At 40.5% G+C, this 21,428-nt stretch overlaps 1 protein-coding gene across 4 annotated transcripts in view; it reads right to left on the bottom strand.

Moving 5' to 3' along the window:
• The window catches only part of unc5cb (unc-5 netrin receptor Cb), a 118,328-nt gene that overhangs the window by 17,175 nt on the left and 79,725 nt on the right, over nt 1-21,428 (bottom strand). For all 4 annotated transcript variants that reach the window (XM_046066433.1, XM_046066434.1, XM_046066437.1 and 1 more), the window contains exons 4-7: nt 18,380-18,483; nt 5,780-5,960; nt 3,814-3,981; nt 3,385-3,549 (exon numbers count right to left, since the gene is read on the bottom strand). In XM_046066433.1, the coding sequence (XP_045922389.1) occupies nt 3,385-3,549; nt 3,814-3,981; nt 5,780-5,960; nt 18,380-18,483 (618 nt within the window). The remainder of the gene's footprint in view (nt 1-3,384; nt 3,550-3,813; nt 3,982-5,779; nt 5,961-18,379; nt 18,484-21,428) is intronic.

The following is a 21,428-nucleotide window of genomic DNA, read 5'->3' as shown; positions in this document are numbered from 1 at the left end:
ACAATTATGTTAGGAAAGCAGGAAATGGAAAAAAAAGGCTGAGGGACATCGATTTGGAGAAAAATCCACATAGATGGCCCACTGGGCTTTTGGCGGGCTTTGTTGTGGCCACGTTATATGTTGAAGTGAAGTGGAAGGTAGTGCAGAATGGCTGCCAGGGATAGTGCACTAGTACACATAATATTCAGACTCCCTGGGACATCCATAAACAACTATACAAACAATGAAGTCCTTATTGGAGAGGGAGAGAGCCACGGGCAGACAAGCGGACCGACAGGAAAATCAATGGCTTGATAGATGGGGCTGGTGTGTACATGTAATCAGGCAAAGGGGGAGGCCGGGCTGGAGCAGGGGGAGGTGACTGTCAGGGTCAGTCTAACTGATGGCCCATTTGAACCCATCCCGTAGAGTTTATATTCATCCGTCTGTCTTGGGTATAGCCAGAGAAGCATGCTTCAGTGGGTGGGCTCTAAAGGAAGCCTAAGAGCCCCAGAAAGACAAAGATTATTCTTCACTGACAACATAGAGCTTTGGAGGCTTATAGTACAGGAAATCGTTGTCTGTGTTTTAACCATTACTTCCTTGAATATGGCAGATTTCCAGCCTCAGAGAAGGATAACATCATCTGGCAAAACGGATGTCATCATTAGAATAGCTAAAGGTTAACTTTTGCTCCTACTACTTCTTGATAGAGAATCTCTGTTCACTGAAATCAATGATTATACGCCAAATATATATATTTACATCAAATCAAAACTTCTCTACCAGTTATTAATATAGCATGAATAACCATGTTCTTGGAAGACTGAAGCGAACCTCAGAGTCATAATTTTCCAGTCTCTGGTGTTTGATAGCAATAAAGCATTTGCCCTTGCTGGAGTACGCGCTCCCCTTTCTCTACATCAATATGTCAAGAAAATGTCATGTCTGAGAGCAGGGTTGCCAAAGGCTTGGAAAACAACATCAGAATCAAGGAAGACTGACCACAGAGGGAGAGCAAAACAGAGATTTAGACAGGTCAGCTTCAGTGAACTGTGAAAGCTATACTCTTGTGTTAGAGTTGGGAAGTTCTATCTGAACAGGCAGAGTGCAACCTCTCTAGATCAATCTGTAGATGCTTAACTTTGTTAAATCCAACCCCCCAAACTCCCCGACAGCCTAAATGTGATAAACAAGCTGCAAAGTAAATTATAATGCAACTCTTTCCTTTTTGACTCAGGTCAGTTGTGTTTTTACAGTGTTCAGTGTTGGAGGCTGAGCACCACGAGTTCTATTTCCAGCTCTGATCATATCAAATTCCTTTGCCAGATTTCTGTGGTGGATGGCAATTGAAATGATTTAAATAAATTCAAACAACAGAAAATAAGATCAAGCTGCAACGGAATCCTGAGACACGTGTTTGCTCAGACCCCAGCCCTAGACTGGAGGGAGCAGATCAGCAGTCCAAGGTGAGTTCGGATTGCACACAACTTCCATTCCCAATCATATTTGCCATAATGTGAGCTTTTAGATAATGGGCCGTTCTCCTAAATGCTAGTGGAAATGGTCATTAGCATTGACATAAGTGGCTTCACCCTCTTAGCTTCCAAAAAAATCAATTCCTGAAATGATCCTAAATCTATATCATTATGGCTTTATATTCTCTGCAACTGGCCATCAATCTACCGAGAACTAATGCTTCTGAGATATGCTGAGTCGCAGAGGCCATGTGGTGGGGTGGAGAAGTGTGGGGTGAACGTATGTTGTGCCGCAGAGGGAAATAAAATAAAATGAATAAGACAAATAAGCGTAGGTCTTCTTGTAGATTGCTCCCCGATGTTTCTAAACACTGTAGACATTTGACTTTGGCTATAAATCAACTAATGCATTCCTCTAATGCTAACATTAAATGAAATCACACTGAAGTCATAGTTTCCTGTCAGTCCTCAGTACATATGGACACACAGTACAGTATGTGTTTACTATGGACAGAGACATGCAGATCCATCAGCCAGCTACGTCTAAAGATGCATATTGACCGCCAATGTGATGTCAACCATAACCCATAGTACATCATGTCGACACCATACTTCATACCCGTTTACAACCCCATGGTGTAGAAAAATCTCAGCTCAGCTGCACACAGTGATGGCCAGCTGTATTAAATTCTAAACATCCAGCAGCCGAGCCTCAGTTATTTGATTAGTGTCACAATCACCATCTGTAGAAGGTTATACACATGATGGAGGCATCTGTGACAATGTGCGGGTCTAACACCTTCAAAGATGTTTATTGGAGAGGATTTTTATTAAACTAGACTCAGAGCTTAACTCAGTTACTGTGCAGTCTTTCCAGCTACAATATCTCCTTCTCATCTACTTTATCTTATTATTATAGGCACAGAAAAGAGGACAAAGACTGTTTTAGTAGATGAAGTTCAAGGAATCTAATACTTCACCCTGTAGCTTCTTAACACTGCAGTAAACACACACATGCACACACGCGTGCACCAGAGCAACTGCAGCATGATTCCAATCTGCGAATGTATTATAAGGGAGAGGGAGCAGGATTTTCTGGCTCGGCTAAACTGCGTGGCTGTTTTTAACTTGCTGGAATAAAGAGAAGCAGAAAACAATTCGCTGCCTGCAGGAAAATATCTGGCTGCACCACAAACTAGCTTTGGCCTTTTTATGTTAGCAACAAAACAGTAAAACCAATAGAAGAACTGTGACTTATGAGAAAGAAGTACTGGTGCGTCCTGGAGCCTTCTGAGTACTTTCTCATTGTAAGAGCAGATCATGATGGACAATCCATGCTCACTCTCCAACACATGTAATTGCCAGCTCAGGAAAAGGAGCAAGTCTACACTTGTGCCACTTTGTGGCCACGTGTTTCCTCTCATTGGACCTAAAGAATCCGGAGCTTTTAAATTAAGGTAGTAATCAGAGCAGCCTGGTAGTGACCCCCTTATGTAATTACAATATAATCACTTATTATTATTTTAAATATAACTCCCAAATGCTTAGCCTGTTACAGGGATAATTTCTTAGAGTACTTCCCCATGTGGCCAAGTTTTTATTTAACATATACATATATATGCAGCAGTCACAGGAAACACAGGAAAAGATGTGCAGTGGTTTCTCGCTTTTATCCAAAAGCTTTTGTGTATTATGCACGTACAAATAAAGACATTGAGTGCAGAGAGAAAGGCGTTTTAGAATGTCTTATTGTTTATGTATGAGTGAAGTAAAACAGAGGAGCGAGAGACAGGGTGAGAGTGTTATGTGGGGATGTGAAACACAGCGTGATGATGAAAGAGCAGAGTGAAACTCATGGTCAAAGGGTGAAGACATTTCTTTGGTTGGCAGGTCAGAGAGAGTAGCAGAGGATTAGTCGGGTACTCACTCTGCATGCACAGCCCATCGGTGCAGTTCTTGGACTGGAGCACCATACCCTCACAGTCCTTTCCACCGTTTTTGGGTGCTGGAGCGCCGCATTCTCTCCTCCTCCAGTGGGTGCACTCTGTCCCACAGGTAGACCACTTACTCCACTCTGTCCACAGGCCATCCACTACCACACAACAGACAGGACAGACGAGGATAGAGTGAACGAAATGGCAAATGAGAAGGCAAACAAGTGCATGAGTGGGTGAGTGGAAACATGATTGAGACAGCGGGAGATTTGTGGGAGAGAGACACACACGTAAGGGTGGAGGCACAAACAGAGCGAAATATGCAAACACGGAGTTGTATCATATTTTATGTATCTAGTTTTTGTGCACCCATACCCTTTCTACCCACTCCTAAGTGGGTGTATTGTAATTTTATGCCATACCTGGGCAGAGAGGATTACACGCCAGCTTCTGGATGCCTTGCCCTTCACAGATGGCACCGCCGTTGAGTGGAGCTGGGTTGGTACAGCTGCGAGTGCGTTTCTGGTAACCACGACCACAGCGGCTGTTGCACACTGACCACTCTGTCCATGTCGACCATCCACCATTAACTGGAATAGATGGTGATAAAAAAGTGTTAAACTATCACTCAGACTGATTGCTGCTTGTTTTCTTAGCTCATTTTTGGATGGCTTTATGAAATGGTAATTTATACAGCATTTTTTAAAACAAGTGCTTTGCTAAAATGATATAAAACCAATAAAATGCATAGACATGAAATAAAATATACAAAAAATAAGACGAAGTAAAAAAACAACTTAACAAATTAAATCAAAAACCCTAATACAGTAAAAGCACAGAGAGGCACAGAATAAAGACATTACATTTGGATTTGATTAGGGTTGTCTTCAGTGTGACCTATCAGTAACTACATCATTAACTAGAATCCCTTGAGTCTTGGACATATTGATACACAGTCATCTGCCCATTGTAAAATGTATATATGGGGTTTTTGTGTTTTGACCCTGAAATCTCGGGTCATTACTTTGCCATGCAGCCAGACAGTAAATTCTGGTCAGATTGCAGCATTTTCCATTCACTGATTCCTCCTAATGCCTCTCTTCCCTCTCTCATCCATCTCTGTCAGCGACTAAATCCAGTGCAGAGTGACACCAGGGCTTGTGGCTGAGAACAAGTCTGTGGCATTTGAGATGGTGGAACAGGGCCCCTTGGAGCCTTCGACTTTCAAATGTGACATGCTTATGAGTGAAGCCCAAAATATTGAACTCTATGGGAATACTGCCAAAGCCCCACACTTCTTTACTGTCTGCTTTCTTTCCTCCATGGATTATGGATCTATCTTCTCCCTCGCTATATGCCTCTCTCCATTTTTTTTTTCTTTCAGTGCCAGCTTGTGCTCCTGTTTCCAGTGCCCTTGTAGTGTGTTGGTCAGGAGACCACTGGGCTAAAAACACACTGCCTGTCCTTCTCACTTTTTCAACTCTCCCTTATCCTTTGGGTTTCTCATATTGCTACATAGGGGAGTATGTGCGCTTACACGTACTGCAAAACAGTGCATAAATGACAGCACAAACTGATGCAATGGCTTGCTGTACTTTCTCTCTACTTATTTGCATTGGTGCCAGGAAAGCCTTGCAGAGACAACGACCCTTGTCCCTGAAATCAGCTCTCCTGGATTTACAATTTGTGTTTCTATATCACCCTTACATTGATCCTCATTTGTTCTCAGTGTTCACTTAGCTTTAATTAAAGCAGATAAACAAATGAACAAGGATGCTAACAAATCCTCCAATCGGAGAAGTGAAAAATGAGGATGAGGATTTTATAGATTTGAAACCTAAGCCAGGTGAAATATCAGTTTCAAGCATCTATTCACTTTTGTCTTGGGTGTGCATCCATCCACATGCATGCAATACCTCTTTGTTCATCTGACTATGCGCCCCCCCCCCAGCAGGTTCAACTTCACAGCCATACTGTGCAATGACAGTCATGTTAGTTGATGTTAAGGAGACAGTGGGTGAGTGTGTGTGAAACCACGGCGGGGGTCTCTTTAAGTATGGCTCAGCCGCATCAGCACCTTGCTCACAGTTCAGAAAATCACAAATCTTCCATTCTTTGCACATTCTTCCCTTCCGGCAGGAACAAAATGAGTAAATGTTAGATGCCGTAGGAGAGAGGGGGATTTGCTTTATGCAAAGTGACTTTGAAATTTGTTTTATTTTGAGTAGAGTTGACTTCTTGTAGGAATTCAAGCTCTTCTCTCTGCTTTGAATTGATCTCTCATGTGCCCAGTAAGGAGGCTGTCTGTTTGCAGGTCTGGAGATGTGAGAGTAATGTTGGAGTAATGTCTCATTGACTGTGTTGCTCAGTGTTAAGATAGTAGTTTACCATAGACAATAACTGTGGCAGTGGTGCTCCGTCTCTTGGCCACGATGTTCTTAGCCACACAGGTGTAGTTGGCAGTGTCAGAGAGGCGGGCCTGTTTGATGATCAGGTTGTGGTCGATGGTGATATAGAAGTTTCTGTCATCTGCAGGATCAATAACCTCCTCGTTCTTCAACCACTCCACCTGGGGTGGGGGGCGGAGAAGAAGAAGAAGAAGAAGAAGAAGAAGAAGAAGAAGAAGAAGAAGAAGAAAGAACAGACAGATTGCTCTGAGACAACAGCAAAGCATTTAAACAGCATTTTAAAACAGAAGCTTTGAGAGGATGTAATGTTGACCTCATTAAATTGTAGAAAAATCACAGCAAAGTGTTTAAACATCTATAGTTTTTCTCCGCCTAACCTCTCATATAGCAGTGAGTGCCGGGATAACTGCACAATTGTTTACGTCTCTAAGGTCCTACTACAAAAAGTCAATATCTATCATGCTCTTTTTATTCTCCTCCTAGAACAAAGCACTACAGTAACAGTAGCACTGACAGAAAAGAAAACTCTCCACAATTTCTGAAGCTGAGAGGCTCTCTGACCTTTCCTTATGAGTTCCATTTCTCTAAATGAAACTGATATTGAACTGGCAATATCAAAGAACAGGGGACCATTCAGAGCCTTTATTTGGCTGTAAATCACCAAGAGCCTTTTTCTATTCAAGAGGTGTAAAGGTTTGGGAAAGAATAACACGTGCCGCCTCACACTCTGCAGCCACTTTGATTCCAAATATTTCCTGGTTCTCTGGTTTTCTTCAAAGAAGCTGCCCAGTGATGAGGAGGCCTGGCAAATAGCGAAACTTCCTGTGTATTGTGATATCCCATGAGGAGCAGGGCCTGATAAGAGATAAGACACTAAGGAGCAGTACAGGCAAAGATAAGCAGGGTGTTTATAAAGGGTCTTTCTCATGAGAGATAAAGTATCTCCAAAGAAATGGGGCAATAACCTGATATAAGGCCTGCCAAGACAAAACAGTCTGTGGGTTCACTGTTGGTGGATATCTTAAGAAACAACACATACACGGCATGAAGTGGTGCATAGACGTACAACACATTGGCCAAGACCAGCATTGTTAGAACTTTCTCAGAAGAGAAGATGGGCTGATTGTGACATGCACTGGGTTACATGCATCACCAGCTTCACTAGTATCTGTGTTAGCTTGAGATGACAGATATCAAAGATGCCATCAGCATTACACCTCAGCAAGGTTGCCTTCTCTCTCATCCAGTGGGAACACACTGGAGAGGCTGTGACGAACATATTTTCAATACTTCACTTCCCAATTATTTCACACTTAACCTCTTCCAACCCACCTCTACTTTAAATTAGTGCATACAAAACGTGCATCGTGCAGCTCATGAGACACCCATCGCCATGACAAACTTACATCTAAACAAATACTGGATGCAAACTTAATATCAGCAGAGCTTTACAGTAAACCTCTGTAAGCAGGATGTATATTCTCTGCTGATTTGCTGTTTATGAGTGTTTTCCTCCATAAACTTGTCAGCTGAATCAATCTGATGGAGCCAGGAAGCATACGATTCCCTCACAAGCTGTCTACTAGCTGAAATTAAACCTCTCTCTCAGACACAAGCACAGTGCAATAAAGTTCTGCATGACATAAGTAAGGATGTATAAGAGATGCACAACATCTGTCAGTCACTCACAGCCTATTTAGACATCATCTTCATTTCTTAACATGATGCATGAGAAGAGAGCAACTCTTGCCACACACACAAAAAAAATTATATTAGGCATTGATGATTTAATTTAATTTATTAAATTAACTAGACAGAAATTAAAGCAGATTTATTGTCACACAAGTCAAAGAGAACTGTACTATGAAGACACAAAAAAATCTTAGCTGTGTTAATAGCAGATGTTTATAATTATTGCCTTTGCTCACTGTGTCACTGTGTGACATATGCACAAAATTGACAATTGTCATTCCCAGTCAAAAGCAATTAGCTGGCTATGCATTTTCTTTCACATGAACTATTACTCATTGTTGAATTAAATAGATACTGGTCAGTCTGTCTTACTTCTGTGAACTTAAACCTTCATAGCGCATTTTTAATGGTTACTCCATGAATTTAAAGTATAAAGCAAAACATGTCCATTTATGATAGTTTTATCTAATTAGAAATTACAGTATCGTGCTCCCGAATTAGATTCAGCTTTAATTGTATTGCAAATCTATTGCGACACTTTTTCAGGATTGTGCCAGAGGAATTAACTATTTTTCTTGTTACAACATCACCATCAATTTTTAACATTGAATAAAACAAATACGACAAATATTACCAGAGACCAGAGGCCCTAGGTTTAGAGAACAAAGATTTGACAGCGATTTTATTGCCATTTTGTGTGTCCTCTGTTCCCTATGTCATGATGAAAAGTGAGGGAACATAACTCCGATAAAACAAATAAAGATTATGCAAACAAGAGAAATGATGGATTTGTTGACATGATAAATATTTTGTCTTTTAGTGCTCACATCAGTGTGTGCAGAGCAAAGGGTATTAGGAAGTAAAAGGTTTGTTCTTCAAATAGAGATTGGCAGTTTATACAAAGAGATGGATATCACATTTTGCACCAATCACAGAGGCAGACTTTCCAAACGTGCTGCATTCAGATGTCAAGAGCACTTTTATATGAGAAGGTAATTAAAAATTTAACAAAAGAGCTTTTCAGCGCAGATGGAGGGGTGGGAGGGCGACAGAGAGAAATAGAAAGTGGTAGAAACTCATGTCAGAAGTAGGAACGTGTGCGTAAGAGAGCAAAAGTGAGCAACAGTTCACCCATCATTTATTCTGTAGCGACTATAATTGGGACTCATTAATAAAACCAGAGATGAAAAGGTAAGCCAATCTCTACACCACACTTGTGAAATGATTTCAAATGATTAAAATTCCGAAGACTACATCTCACATAGCACTTGTCCAACTTTCTCTCATGCCAACAGACTCAAACATGCACACAGAGATACACAAACTTTCAGACACATGCAAACACATACACACACACACACACACACACCACACACACACATTCGCAGCTCGTTAGTGTCTGATTGGCAGTGAAACATCCGGAGAGGTAATTGGCATATTTCTTGTCATTAACGAAGGGAAATTGCCACATGTCAGCTGTCATAAAGGAAGGGAGTCTTCCTGCCTGGTCGGAGGCAGCCAAGTGACAGAGAGAGACAGGCAGAAACCTAAACCTACAGAGGGAGAGTAGACAGACAAAAAGAAAGACAGGTAGGCACAAGACAAAGACGATGAGATAGATGAGTGAAAAGGAGAGCAGGTGCATGTGCAGGAGGACTGTCACTAGTGTGCCAAAATATATATGATACATCATCACTGAGAGGCAAGGACAGAAAAAGACAGGGAATAGAGGGAAAAGGTTACAAAGAGTGAGAAGGGAAAGGGAAAGACTAAAGCAAGAAAGAAGAAAGAGATCCAGATGAAAAGAGACAGCTTCTTCATCTTTTGAGCTGTGGAAAATTCACAGAACAGGAAATATAGGGTGGTGCTGAGAAAAATAATAAAGACAGGTTTGAAAAAGTGATGTCAAAGGTGGTGCTGGATAACGTAGAGAAGGGAAATCATTGATGTTCATTGAGATGAATCCATGATTACAGCATGCACCCATGTAGTAAATCCATACAAAGACATTGTGCACAGGCGCCCTGATTCATTAAAGTGGTCCAGCAGACAGAGGATTCCAAAGGTAGCCTGTCAACATCTTGTTTTAGCTGCAGTGACCTGTGGGTGGCATTGCCTTTTACACAGATTGAAACTGTGTCCCATTATAAAGACTAGAACCTCTGAAATTTGCATTTCTAGACCAAATATGAAACAATGGTTTGATGGGGCTTCTCCAAATGTGAACAAGAAATGCAGCTTTCTTTTGACCAAAATCGAGCATTGTGTGCTGGTCAGTTTTTAGATTATCCTCATCAAGTTTAAAAGTTATAAAATGTCACATGACAAAGCTGTATCGACCATGAAAAAGCCACAGCAAGGTGTAAAATGGGAATCAGACAGTTTGTTGTTGAAAGGGGATGCTGGAGCAGGCCATTAGAAAATGAGGGATCAGTCAAGTGTAAACTAGAAGGTAGTTTGATTTGATGAGAAGGGCTGAAAATTGGGATTGCTTAGAAGTATGTGATGACTTCTTTGGTTACATCTACAGTAGTGGTGCAACATGAGGTCACGACTGAAGATGCACTGTTTTACCTATTTCGTCTTTTTACCATTTGGCGGCGGTAGTGATGGGAATTACGGCTCTTTCAAAGGAGCTGTATCTTTCTGAGAGCCTGCTCTTTCGGCTCTTCATTTAGGACCACTTCTGTTTAGATTATAATCAACTTTATTGTCATTATGCAGAGTACGGGTACAGAGCTAATGAGAGTGAAGTCACACAGATATCATGCATTACAGTATATGTGAATGTATTAACAACGTATAGAAGAGAAGTAGATAGAGAGATAGAGAATGGAGAGTGCAAATATAAGGATGTACGTACAGTATGAACAGCAAACTATGTATATGGTAGGTATTCAGAGTATAACAACAAATAGAAATTAGGTTACATATATAGTGGGTTAATGTACAGTAACGTTATTAAACAGTGTAGGGGTTTGTTCATTCACTTCAAAGAGCCAGCTCACAATCTTTTGAGGGACCATGGTGGTCTATGTCCTCATCCAAAATAAGGACCCAGCTTCAGTGTCTTTCAACTGTCACTTCTCCCCCTACAAGCAAACACAACAAGCAGCAGACCTGGCTGCAGCAGCAACGTAGGAGTAACCACTGAGTGGGATGTTTCTGTGCTCTGCCAGGGTGTGCCAGCACAACATTAATTAGCCCAATATACAGAACACACTGTATACAATCCACTCACTTGTTAAGAACCAGTGCAAGGCAAAACCATTCATTACTCATTGCTGTTGTGTCAGAAATAGAACGTAGAGCAGAGTGTGGGGGTGGAAAGGGGTGTGAAAAGGAAGAACAGGGAGGAAAAAAATGTTCCACAGAAATGTAAGAGACTCCTCTACAGAGAAGTCATTATGAGCTCTTCTGCTTCTCCACATGAAGTCTAACTATCTAGCCAATGTAATTTATTCATTTCCATTTTCTTCACAGCATATATGCGCTCCAGGCTTGAATGACACACCTGGAGAATGAGCCACAAAAGGTTACAAACTGATTATTCAATCATTCACAACAAGACAACAAGCCATATGCTCTGCATCTGCCTCCATGACAAGTATGGAAATGGGAGCTGTATAAATATTAACAAGCTGAAATGCACTAAGGTGTGATATCTTGAGATGTGATGGGAAAAATGTCTGTTGGTGTGCGTATGCCTGTATTACTTGCTTGTATCTATATCTGTTATGTGTGTTTGTGAGGGTGTATGTGGTGGAGCTGGAATAGGATGGGGTTGGGCTGAGGAGGGAGGATGAGCTTAGGTAACAGAGGTGGAGTTGGAGTGTTTACTACTGCAGAGGTGTCCATACAGAAGACGGATCACTGAGACTGGAGCCAGGAGTAATGACCTCCTCCAGCTCAGTCCCCCCTAAAGCTCTCCACAGTCTCCTGAAGGAGGATAGCCATTTCTTAAACTTGCTCCAAGGACAGCCAGACACATCCCTGCTGCAACACAACTCTCTCTGTTTTCTCTTGCACAGTTCATATGCACAGCTATATGAATCACTCACTACCTTCAGTAAAACTGACAAAGTTGGTGGAAGTTTTTCACCACTCTCTTCATGACTGTTTGGTAGTGAGGTATAAAAAAAGGAGGAAAAAAGATTTTAGAAGGTTTAAAATTGTGAGCATAGATTTTCCAAGGTCCAAGAGTCACATTTTGATGGTGATGATGTGATTATGGGATTTCTGCCATTATACTGTACATTTTGTTTTTCAGCCAAACATTTTTTATGCATTCACGTGTGGGTGGACAAGCACAAGTTGGCTGCAGAGAGGCATGACAAACACACGCTATTTTTGTGAAATATTTAATAGTAGTATAAACCAATACTAAGGCTGCAGTTTGCAAGCGGGAGAACCATGTGATACACTACGCATGCAGTCCTTGGTCTCCTTGAGTCTCCTATGGCCTTTTAGTTGATAACTCCACCAAGGGAGAGGGTTGATAGAGGTCAGAACTCTCTCGGTATACAATACAACCTACAGGAGCAGGATAAAAGTGCTGGAATCGATTCACAACTTCAGTGCAAACTGCTCAAAAATCATTTTAAAGTGAGTAAAGAAACGATTTACCCTAAAATGAGAACTTTCTCATTTATGTCTCATTCCCATGTTAAATGAAAATACCACCTGGTATTCAGCAATTTACCTTCCCTATGAGTCAAGGTTGCACAGAGAATTTAAAAAAATATAATTTTATGCCCTTTTGGGAAGTGTAAACCACGAAGATGTGTTGTTGTTGTTTACTTCAAGGGCTTGGGAGCACGCTGTGATGGCAGAACCAGTGATTCAAAACACAAATATGGCAAGGGTTTTCAATACATACAGTAAGTTGGTCTCTTAGCCCATATAGTGCATCTAGTAGTTTTGTGATTTTGTTTTCTAGTATAACTTTAAATCTTTGCACCCTTATAGAGGCCTAGGCAGAGCATCCCGTCTATGGCCTACAAAGATTCATATTTTCATGTGAATGTTTGTTAAGGCCTGACCCATTGGAGGTAACAGTAGAAATGGCAGTGACAAATGTTGGACTATTCGAGTAAATCACAGCCTTTGCACAGGAAAACTGCAATGATTGACAGGTGAGTGCCTGTAGGGCAATCTTTGGTTGGTTGCCACAGGGATTTGGTTTGGCCTCCTGACACCTTCTCTCCCATGGGAAACCTTAATGAAATCACACTTCCTGTTTCACCGGGTACTGAAGTGTTGTTAGTCTTGACATTCCTGGCCCCCCTCATAACCTCACTGTGCACCATTTTGACTGGGAGGAAGCACTCAGCTATTTCTAGACAAGGTGACCTGACGAGCCGGCGCTTGCTCTATGCCTTCACTTCGCCTATTAAGTGGAACTGGGCCTAAAATCAACAGTAATGACTGACATTTGGTTTGAAGTGTGGAAAAGACGGATAGTGGATCTCCATAAAGTGCCACAGTCAAGATATTTGAGCTAGATTTAAGAAATAGCTCATGACGAGCCGTGGTATACGCTTATTATATCACAGTTAAGGGGCGTTGTTCAGCCTGACGTGAAAAGAAACAGAAACATTACAATTTGACTTTGATTTATTTCATCAATAGATTTGGACATTTCTTTCTGAATACAAAAAGTAGTTCCACCAGGCTGCCGGTACATAGGGCATGACGGTTGCTAAGCATCAAAGGCTAGAATTATTAGAACAATTTATTTGGGGCGGGACATTAAAAAATGTTTGAAGTGCTACAGCAAAACATTAAATGTTGAACTAAATGATTATTGACAAGTTAGTAACATTACTTGGTATTAACAAATTAGAGACTGATGTAGAGCATTTTCTTGCACAAGGATTTAATGAATAAAAACAACCCACAGAAATGAAACAGCTGTAACGGGTTTTAATATTCAGCTAGTGCTAAAAAAGTATAGGCCTACTATTATATGAAATTCTAATGAATGTAGGATTTAATATATAATTGTTATACAAAGAGTAAACTATTAATTAAACATTATAGTTAATAAACATTTCTTTATTTAATACACTCATGTACAGTTTCTCCTCCAGGTTGTGGATAGAGACTCTGCAGTAGACAGATGTACATTGAGCCGGTGCCAGGATGCCAATATTTGCTGCTTCTAGCTGCCTCCTCCGTAGAGCAACTTGTTTCCCTTGTTCTGTTTTACATCTATTTTACTTGTTATTGTTATAAATATTGTTTAACTTTGCTCAAGTTGAGAAATACACATTTCAACATTTCAGTATTTCGTGCATTCCTTGATAGCCTAATTAAGCAACTAGACTCACAGTACCATTTGTTTCATTATAATCGAATTGCAATCGCAAATCACAATATTGTTCACAACACTCACAATATGACTTTTTCTTGCAGCCCTAGTATAGATTGACTTTGGTAACTTGTACTTGGCTTGCATGTTTTGTGAGGTGGAGATGTGTGTGCTGCATTGAGGATATTACTCCACTTTCTCCGGTCCTCAAGTTTTGGTTGCCAATAGCTCTGTGTCCACTCACAGTCCTAATCTCTCTCATTTCAAGATGTGCATCCGAGGTTTGTTTGTGTATTTTTGCCATGTCTCTGCTTGCTTGCATATTCTTAGCAACATTGTTGCCAGGTGATACTGGGGTTGATAGAAATGGTACTGATACTGTGCCTGGTGTTACTTTCTAACGTTACTTTGTCGCAGAGTGATACAGATCAGTGCAAAGGAATTCAATGTCATAGCCGTTGTACACACTCATTACACCACTACTATGAACCAATCAGATTGCTTGATTTGATTTTATACATAACACTCAATGCTGAGTCATTAGTGGTACATTTAGTCAATGAAAAAGTGAGGAAACATAATTTGAACTTAATAACAAAATCTACCGACCCTTTGGATTCATATAACTACATGTGAAACCCTTGCATTTGACTCTGGCAGCAATCCCAGCTGTTTAAATTCATCTGATTTAGTTTCCTCACTTCTCTGGATGAGGGAGTGTGAAGTAAAGATATTTGTGTTTCCTGGCTTTTCTTTTCAGTAAAGCCAATGGACTTAATCATGGCAGCAGGGCCCCTTCCCTGCAGAGCATCAATGACTCGTTACCCATGATAACACGGCAGGACCCCGGCTGACTGAGAAGATGCCTGAATTAAAATCCAGCTTCCATGGAAACAGGCTCAGCAGCTCACTGTGCTGCATCACCTCTGAACTCTTGTCTTTCTCCCAGGGCTGTGACAAGTGCTCTGAAGTGGAGCTGGAGATGGAGGGCATGGCGGAAGAAAAGAGAAAGGAACAATAAAGCTATATTCTTTCACAAAGTAGATTTAAGTCCACTTCATGAGCCTGCCACATATGCTTCAGTATGAAAAGAGGCCACTGTTACTTCAGTAGAAACCCTTCAGATGTTGATGAAAGAGCTTCATGGCGGTTTTCAAAAAGAAGGATCTGCGTTGAGTTGATCTTTACCTTTATTACACTATCTATGGGCAGCACTCAACAAGTAAACCCAATAACACGGAAACCAAGCCTTTCCTGCCAAATCACTCCCTCTCCCTTCCTTCCTAGAATAGCCTGAACAGTTACATTTTCCTTCTGATCTTGATTAAGTACATATCAAATATTCATATGGAAACATGTAACAATGACTTTTAGGGAGCCTGGTGAGTGTCTAATGTATTCAGACCATACAAGACGTTCAGATGACTGAATCCTTGTGGTATTTCAGAAACCTCACTTGCAGTATTTCAGTCCTCCAAGGCCAAAGTTCCATTGGTAATGGTCACAAGGAGAGCCAAAATAAATGCCTGCTGCTTGTTTTCTTTGCGTGTGTGTGTGTGTGTGTGTGTGTGCGTGTGTGTGTGTTGGTGTCTGTATTCCACAACTCGGGGTCTATCTGTACACCAGAAAACCAATGTATCAAGTGTGAACCTGTTAAATAACCTGTCAAATATATATAAAATAATATCTGAGATGTCTGATGGGAACTGTTTTGAAAAGTTGCAGCATCATCACAGGAGCAGTCCTGATAATTCAGCATAATGTAAACAAAGACTCAAATCCATTTAAATGGAATCACAGAATGTCATTACTGTGGTAAACCATCGTAAAAACCTATAATGTAAATCATCAGAAAACTAGGAAGACAAAAGAGGGAACACAAGACTGATGCTGGATAACATCAAATAGTGCAGTTCCACTTTGTAATCTGAGATCAAAACTAATTGTGATTGACTCACTTTGATTCTCCCGAATGTTCATAGCTCTGAGAATGTACGTGTGTGTGTGTGTGTGTGTGTGTGTGTGTGTGTGTGTGTGTGTGTGTGTGGGTGAGTTACTTTGGAAAGTCATTGTCTAAATAAGCCGCAAAAATGTGGCATTTTAGATGATCTCAACAAAATACCTTCATTAAAACTTCAGTAAAAATACTAACACCTATAAGAATAAGAAAGTGTCACTGGTTGCAACCATTTAACTAATTACAATGTTAGCAGGGAAACTATTCTTACTGAACGTCATTTTAGTGCCATCAACAATGACAAGAGAAGAGGGTGATAGCTCCCAGAACTTTGTAATATGTACAAGTTTGGATAGCTGTGATGAACCTAAAAGACAGAATAACTCATTTTTGAGTTTGAAAGGAGGAAGCACAAAGTCTTTCTTCCATTTCATCAGCAGTGAATCTTCTTCTGCCAGCCTGTTGGCCACAATTGCACTATTCACTCTATATAGAATAGATGAATAGACTTTCAGTGCTCAATTGAGTTGTTGGCAGCATGTTATCATGTGTGCCTGAGCATGCAGGCTTGTAATGTCCTTCCTAGGTCTTTGACATGTGAACATGCGATGTGACCATACAGTACATGCAAAGTCAACACAGTATGTGTGTCCTTCTTGTCTTTAACATGAAAGAATAACTTTGGAGCCTGCCACAGAGCACAAAGTCCATCACATACAGTCCACATGATTTCACAAAAGTGCTGTAAGAGCATGGGTTTTATGGCTTAGCCACAGCCTGCCATCCTGCCAGCCTCTCCCTCGCTAGGCAAAGGCCTATAAAGGAACCACAGAGCGAACTGACAGCCCACTGGAGGCCTGACAACAACCCACTGGATCCAACCCCGACAACCCTCAACAGCTCTTCTCCCTCTGCCTTCAGCGTCTCTTATCCTCTCTCTATATTTTGTTTGTCGTAGAGTGGGTGAAATATGACAGATCTTTCCTTCACAACGGCTGCTACATATTTTTGCAGATTCATATGTAACCACAGACTTAGCCCATCTGCTTTCTTTCCAAGGCTCTTTCTCTGGCGGGCTTCTGTGAGAAAAGGCCTGACAAACACAGATGAAAAAGCAGCATTCAGTTTTGTCCTTTTTCCCACTGAGGCAGCTGTTTGAGTTAGAAAAAAAGAGAGGAAGAACAACTTGTGGAATGGAACTGTTGTTTTTTTTTTCTTTTGTAGCCATGAGGTAAGTGTGAGTAATTAAAGAAGCTGAAAAAGTGCCTCTGTACACGCATAAAATTTAACTCGATTATGGAAGGAAAAGTAAACAGGGAAAACAATCTCGTCAGAATACAGAAAATGACGAATGCAGAGAGAATAGTAAACAATCTGTTTATGCTTTTGGCTACATGTCATGGTAAGAGGAGACACACACAATTGCATACCTTTACCCATATAGATCTGGGTTGCCACAGCAACTCCATATCTCAAAAAACATAGATGTGTCATGATTGGACCCCAGCTGAGTCTTTAATGGCTGTACTGAGCCAATCCAGGATTGACAGTGGGACCTCAGACAGTCGGCAGAATCACCAGTACTATATGGCTGTCAAAGCAACACTATCAGACTGAAGCCTGGATTGTATAAGGAGAGTCTGCAGAGAGCCAGTCCCAAACTTTCGACCATTTAGCCTGTCAGCACTTTCAGCAGGGATAAATGCTGTGCAGTTCCACTCACTTAACTCTGCTTTTCCAGGTCAATCACAAGCCTTTACAGAGTTCAGTCCCTACATCCCCAACTCCCCCCAACCCCAAAAAAAAACACCAAAGCCCCCCACCCATCAAACCAACCTTTCATCCTCTATTTATGTTCCTGCAATCTCAACTGAGCTTTTTCAAATGCAGCTATAACAGTGTTCTACTGTAGGGCAGGGAGGAAGTAGAGCAAGGAGGAGATATTGGCTGAGCTAAGGTAAGACAGGGACACAATTGGTTTTATTCTTTTTTCCCCTCAGCAGATAATTACAATTTTCGCTCCTATGACCAAATTGCAGTGACTGGCCGATGTTCAGGAAATACACAAACAGCTTAAATAGCCCAGGCAGTGGTGAAAAAATGTCCTTATCTGTTCACTGGACTGTGTCAGATTTATTCAGTGTTATTTAATTGCAAGTTATGAAATGGGTATTCAAAACGTAGGCAAGTTCTGCAATCAACACAGTTTTCACCTTTTTAAGTTGCATAAAAGAACAGAACCAGTGACTGGCATTTCCCATATAAATATAATGCATGCTAACAAATACATACGCGAATATACATATACAATATACAGAAATTTTAGCTACCCATTAGATACTCTTTTAAAAATCACACCAGAAATGGTGGCAACATTTCAGCAGAAACCAACACCAAAAAGTCAGTGAAGCTCTTCACATAAACCTCTTTTCAGACTAGCCAGTTTATAGGATTTGAGGCAAGAACTTGTTGCTGGGCTAAGTATGGATAATCACAACTGCCTACATTTCTAAGGGAAACTTGTATAAGTGCATATTAGAACATATCATTTCAAACAAGTAATCTAATTATCCCGACAACTACAGTGCCGGCTCAGTGAAATGCCTATTGAACTTTACCTCAGCAGCGGGGATGCCTTCAGGTGGGCGACACTGGAGCAACACTTCCTGTTCGAGTGACACTTCCTTCCCAAGAGGTTCCTGGTCAAACGTCTTCCTCAAGTCTACAATGAAGAGACAGAAACACATTTTGTATCAATATTTACCATTATATGATTGACTTGTAGATGTGAGGACTGTTTTGAGAACTATGGTTGAAATTAAATGCTAAGTCAGTCAATAATAGTATCGGTAAACTAACATTAAATCTTCAAAAGAAAAGGCAGACTCGTCAATAATAATTGCCCCATGTGCAAAAGCAATGAATAACAACGCGTATTTAAATGTTAGAAACAGTAACTGAGATTTATGCTTTCTTTCTATCACTCCCTCACCTACAGCACAAAGATAAACTTGCCTGAAGTAGATCTAAGGGAGAGGCGGAGAAGGGGATCACTCGCCCTCCAATGAAAAACCAATATTTTTGTGGTGTGAGAGCCCTGATAGAGAAGTGCAGGGCAGGGATAGTGGAGCTGACAGGGAAGGATTACTGAAGGTGTCATGCTACACTGGGACCCGAAGCCCATTAGACATATATCCTCACCTGCTGCACAGACTGAGACAGGAGCATGGGCCTCATACACAACAACAGAGGAGAGGAGATTAATGGGGAGTTACAGTACTACTTCGGAGTTACTGAAGCATCAAATCTACAATCAAACCTCCAAACTCCACTGATACCATTTCCACAGCCTTTGCAATACTCCTGGAAAACTCGTAAACTTTTTTACTGACAGATTTAATCTTAAACAGTAACCACGTCCAGCGTGTTTCAAAATAGCATGTTTTTCCTATTCAAAAATTCTACATACATTTGAATTTTCCAAAATCAGTAAATTTATATGGTGAATAGGGACAGGTGCACAAATAGGAACTCTCTTCTACAGTCTTTAATCTGCAAGAAGAGACTAAAGAATCTGACATGAACTGATCCCTCGTTGTTTTGTGCTGTAACTACAAGGTGAGAGGTTACAGCTAACTTTAAAATCAAACTCAAACCTTGAGAGATCAGAGTTGAACTAAGCATGAAATATACATGTTAAATGACTGAGATCAAGCACTACTATTTTCAGTCAATTAGCTCTAACAAAACTGCAAACTTGTTGCAACATTATGAGAAGTACTAAGAGCATGCATCTACTTTACATCTAATTTCTGATAACAATACATTTAATCAGTTTCTTATTCTACCTAGACCTAACTGTGTCCATGGAAACAAACCCAGAAATTACCCTGGTTCAGCGATTCAGTCTGTGGAAACTATATGGCAATTCTTCTTCAAAAAATGCTGTTAATATATGGATAGCATGTTTCCTTTGAATTCAAGTTCTAGATGTGGGTATACTAAAAGACTAAAGCACCAGCAGATGTGAAGTGACACAGATTGTATGGCAGAATATGTATTTCAGGTTCAGAACATAATAAGTCACATAATAAGTCTAATGCTCTTGGGTACATTGGTTATATAATTGTAATAGGCTACAGTACCCACATCTATCATAGTAAATAACTGTTCAATGTCTGAAGAGATTGGAGTATGTGTATGAATGCATATATAGGACATCATAAGACAGCATCATCTGCAATGAAAAGAGACAGTCCTAAAACCTGATCAAAACAGAGGCTCAATTTACCGATTTCATCAGACATTCTACAGAAACAGATACATTTTACTGTTCAGCTAACTGTTCCACACCCCCATCTGGGAGAAACTTGGTCATGTTCTTATTACAGAATACATGATCAAGCTACACCCGGAAGCCCCAAAGAAAACCTATGATCATTTTAAGGTTCATTTTTTATTTGGTAAAATAAACCTTAAAATAACAAATTCAGTGAGAGCCCTTGTCCCAATTCAACCTGAGAGTATCCATGGCTTCGGGGGGATATGCCATAACTCCACAAATTTCAATGTATTATAAAAGCTGAAAGGGTGAGTGTTGAATTGAAAGCAATTTCCGTGAAAGTCTGGTATGAAATTAAAATAGGGAATGACTGGAGGGGCATATTCTGGGACATAGCTGTATGGAATTGGAACCAAGAACAAACAGTTTTTCTTAAGACGGAAAGAAAAGGAGAGGACAGGACAGGAAAAGGAAGGTAGCAAAACTATGTCTCAAAAGATTACTGTTGTTTGAAGTTGTAAGAACCGTTGTACAGTTGCTCTAATGTCAGAACTACAATGTAGAGATGGATCCTAGTTCATATTTCCTCCAAAAGATAAAAGAAGATGTCAAACTATGACAGGTGAGAAGGAGAATCAGGCACACCTTCCCCTACACTTTGACACACTTACTACTTGATATACGGCACTATATATGCACTGCAGTCAAATCCAATACATTTAATCTTCTATGTCCGTGTAAAGCTAATGGATAGTATGCAAGTCTTCACTGGGTACTGGCCTGGCTGCTCAGTGTGCAGTACTTCAACATGCCTTTTGGTGGTTTATAATGGACCATAATGCGTAGCGGCCACTTACTGGTGGCAGTGCCTATGGTAAGGTCCATATCAGGTTCTGGTTTGGCCCATTTTTACAATTGATTATAGTGTGTTTATCATGAGAGAAGTAAAACATGGTTACATACATGTGAGGGTCAGTAAAAGCCAAATAATGACAAATAAACTGTTTAGATGCCCCACAGTCACTCATTTTATTCTTTTAGTGTCAACTAAAATCCACTAAGTGGATGCATTATTGTACACCATTAGCATTAATGGTATAGCTCATGTGAAATATTCATGCTATTCTTACTCATCAACAGATCAAATACAGCTTGTTAAATTAAAATTAAACACCCAGTGCTTACATTGTTTTTTATTCATCATGATTTAATGCAAACCTCTGGTTTACTCTTGATGAAACACAGTAAAGTAGCATGCGAGTGATTATTTTGCACTGTATATTTTATTGGATGTGGGTTTAAATTATGCTTCCCCTCTGGAGTCTCTCCTTTCCTCACTTTGTGTAACCCTGATCGGTGTGGCGGGACATTGAAGAGTGTGGGAC

The sequence above is a fragment of the Micropterus dolomieu genome, linkage group LG13, assembly GCF_021292245.1.
Source record: "Micropterus dolomieu isolate WLL.071019.BEF.003 ecotype Adirondacks linkage group LG13, ASM2129224v1, whole genome shotgun sequence".
In the NCBI taxonomy this organism is placed as follows: Eukaryota; Metazoa; Chordata; class Actinopteri; order Centrarchiformes; family Centrarchidae; genus Micropterus; species Micropterus dolomieu.
The sequence above is the reverse complement of the archived record's forward strand: the minus strand, read 5'-3'. Positions and strand labels throughout refer to the sequence as shown.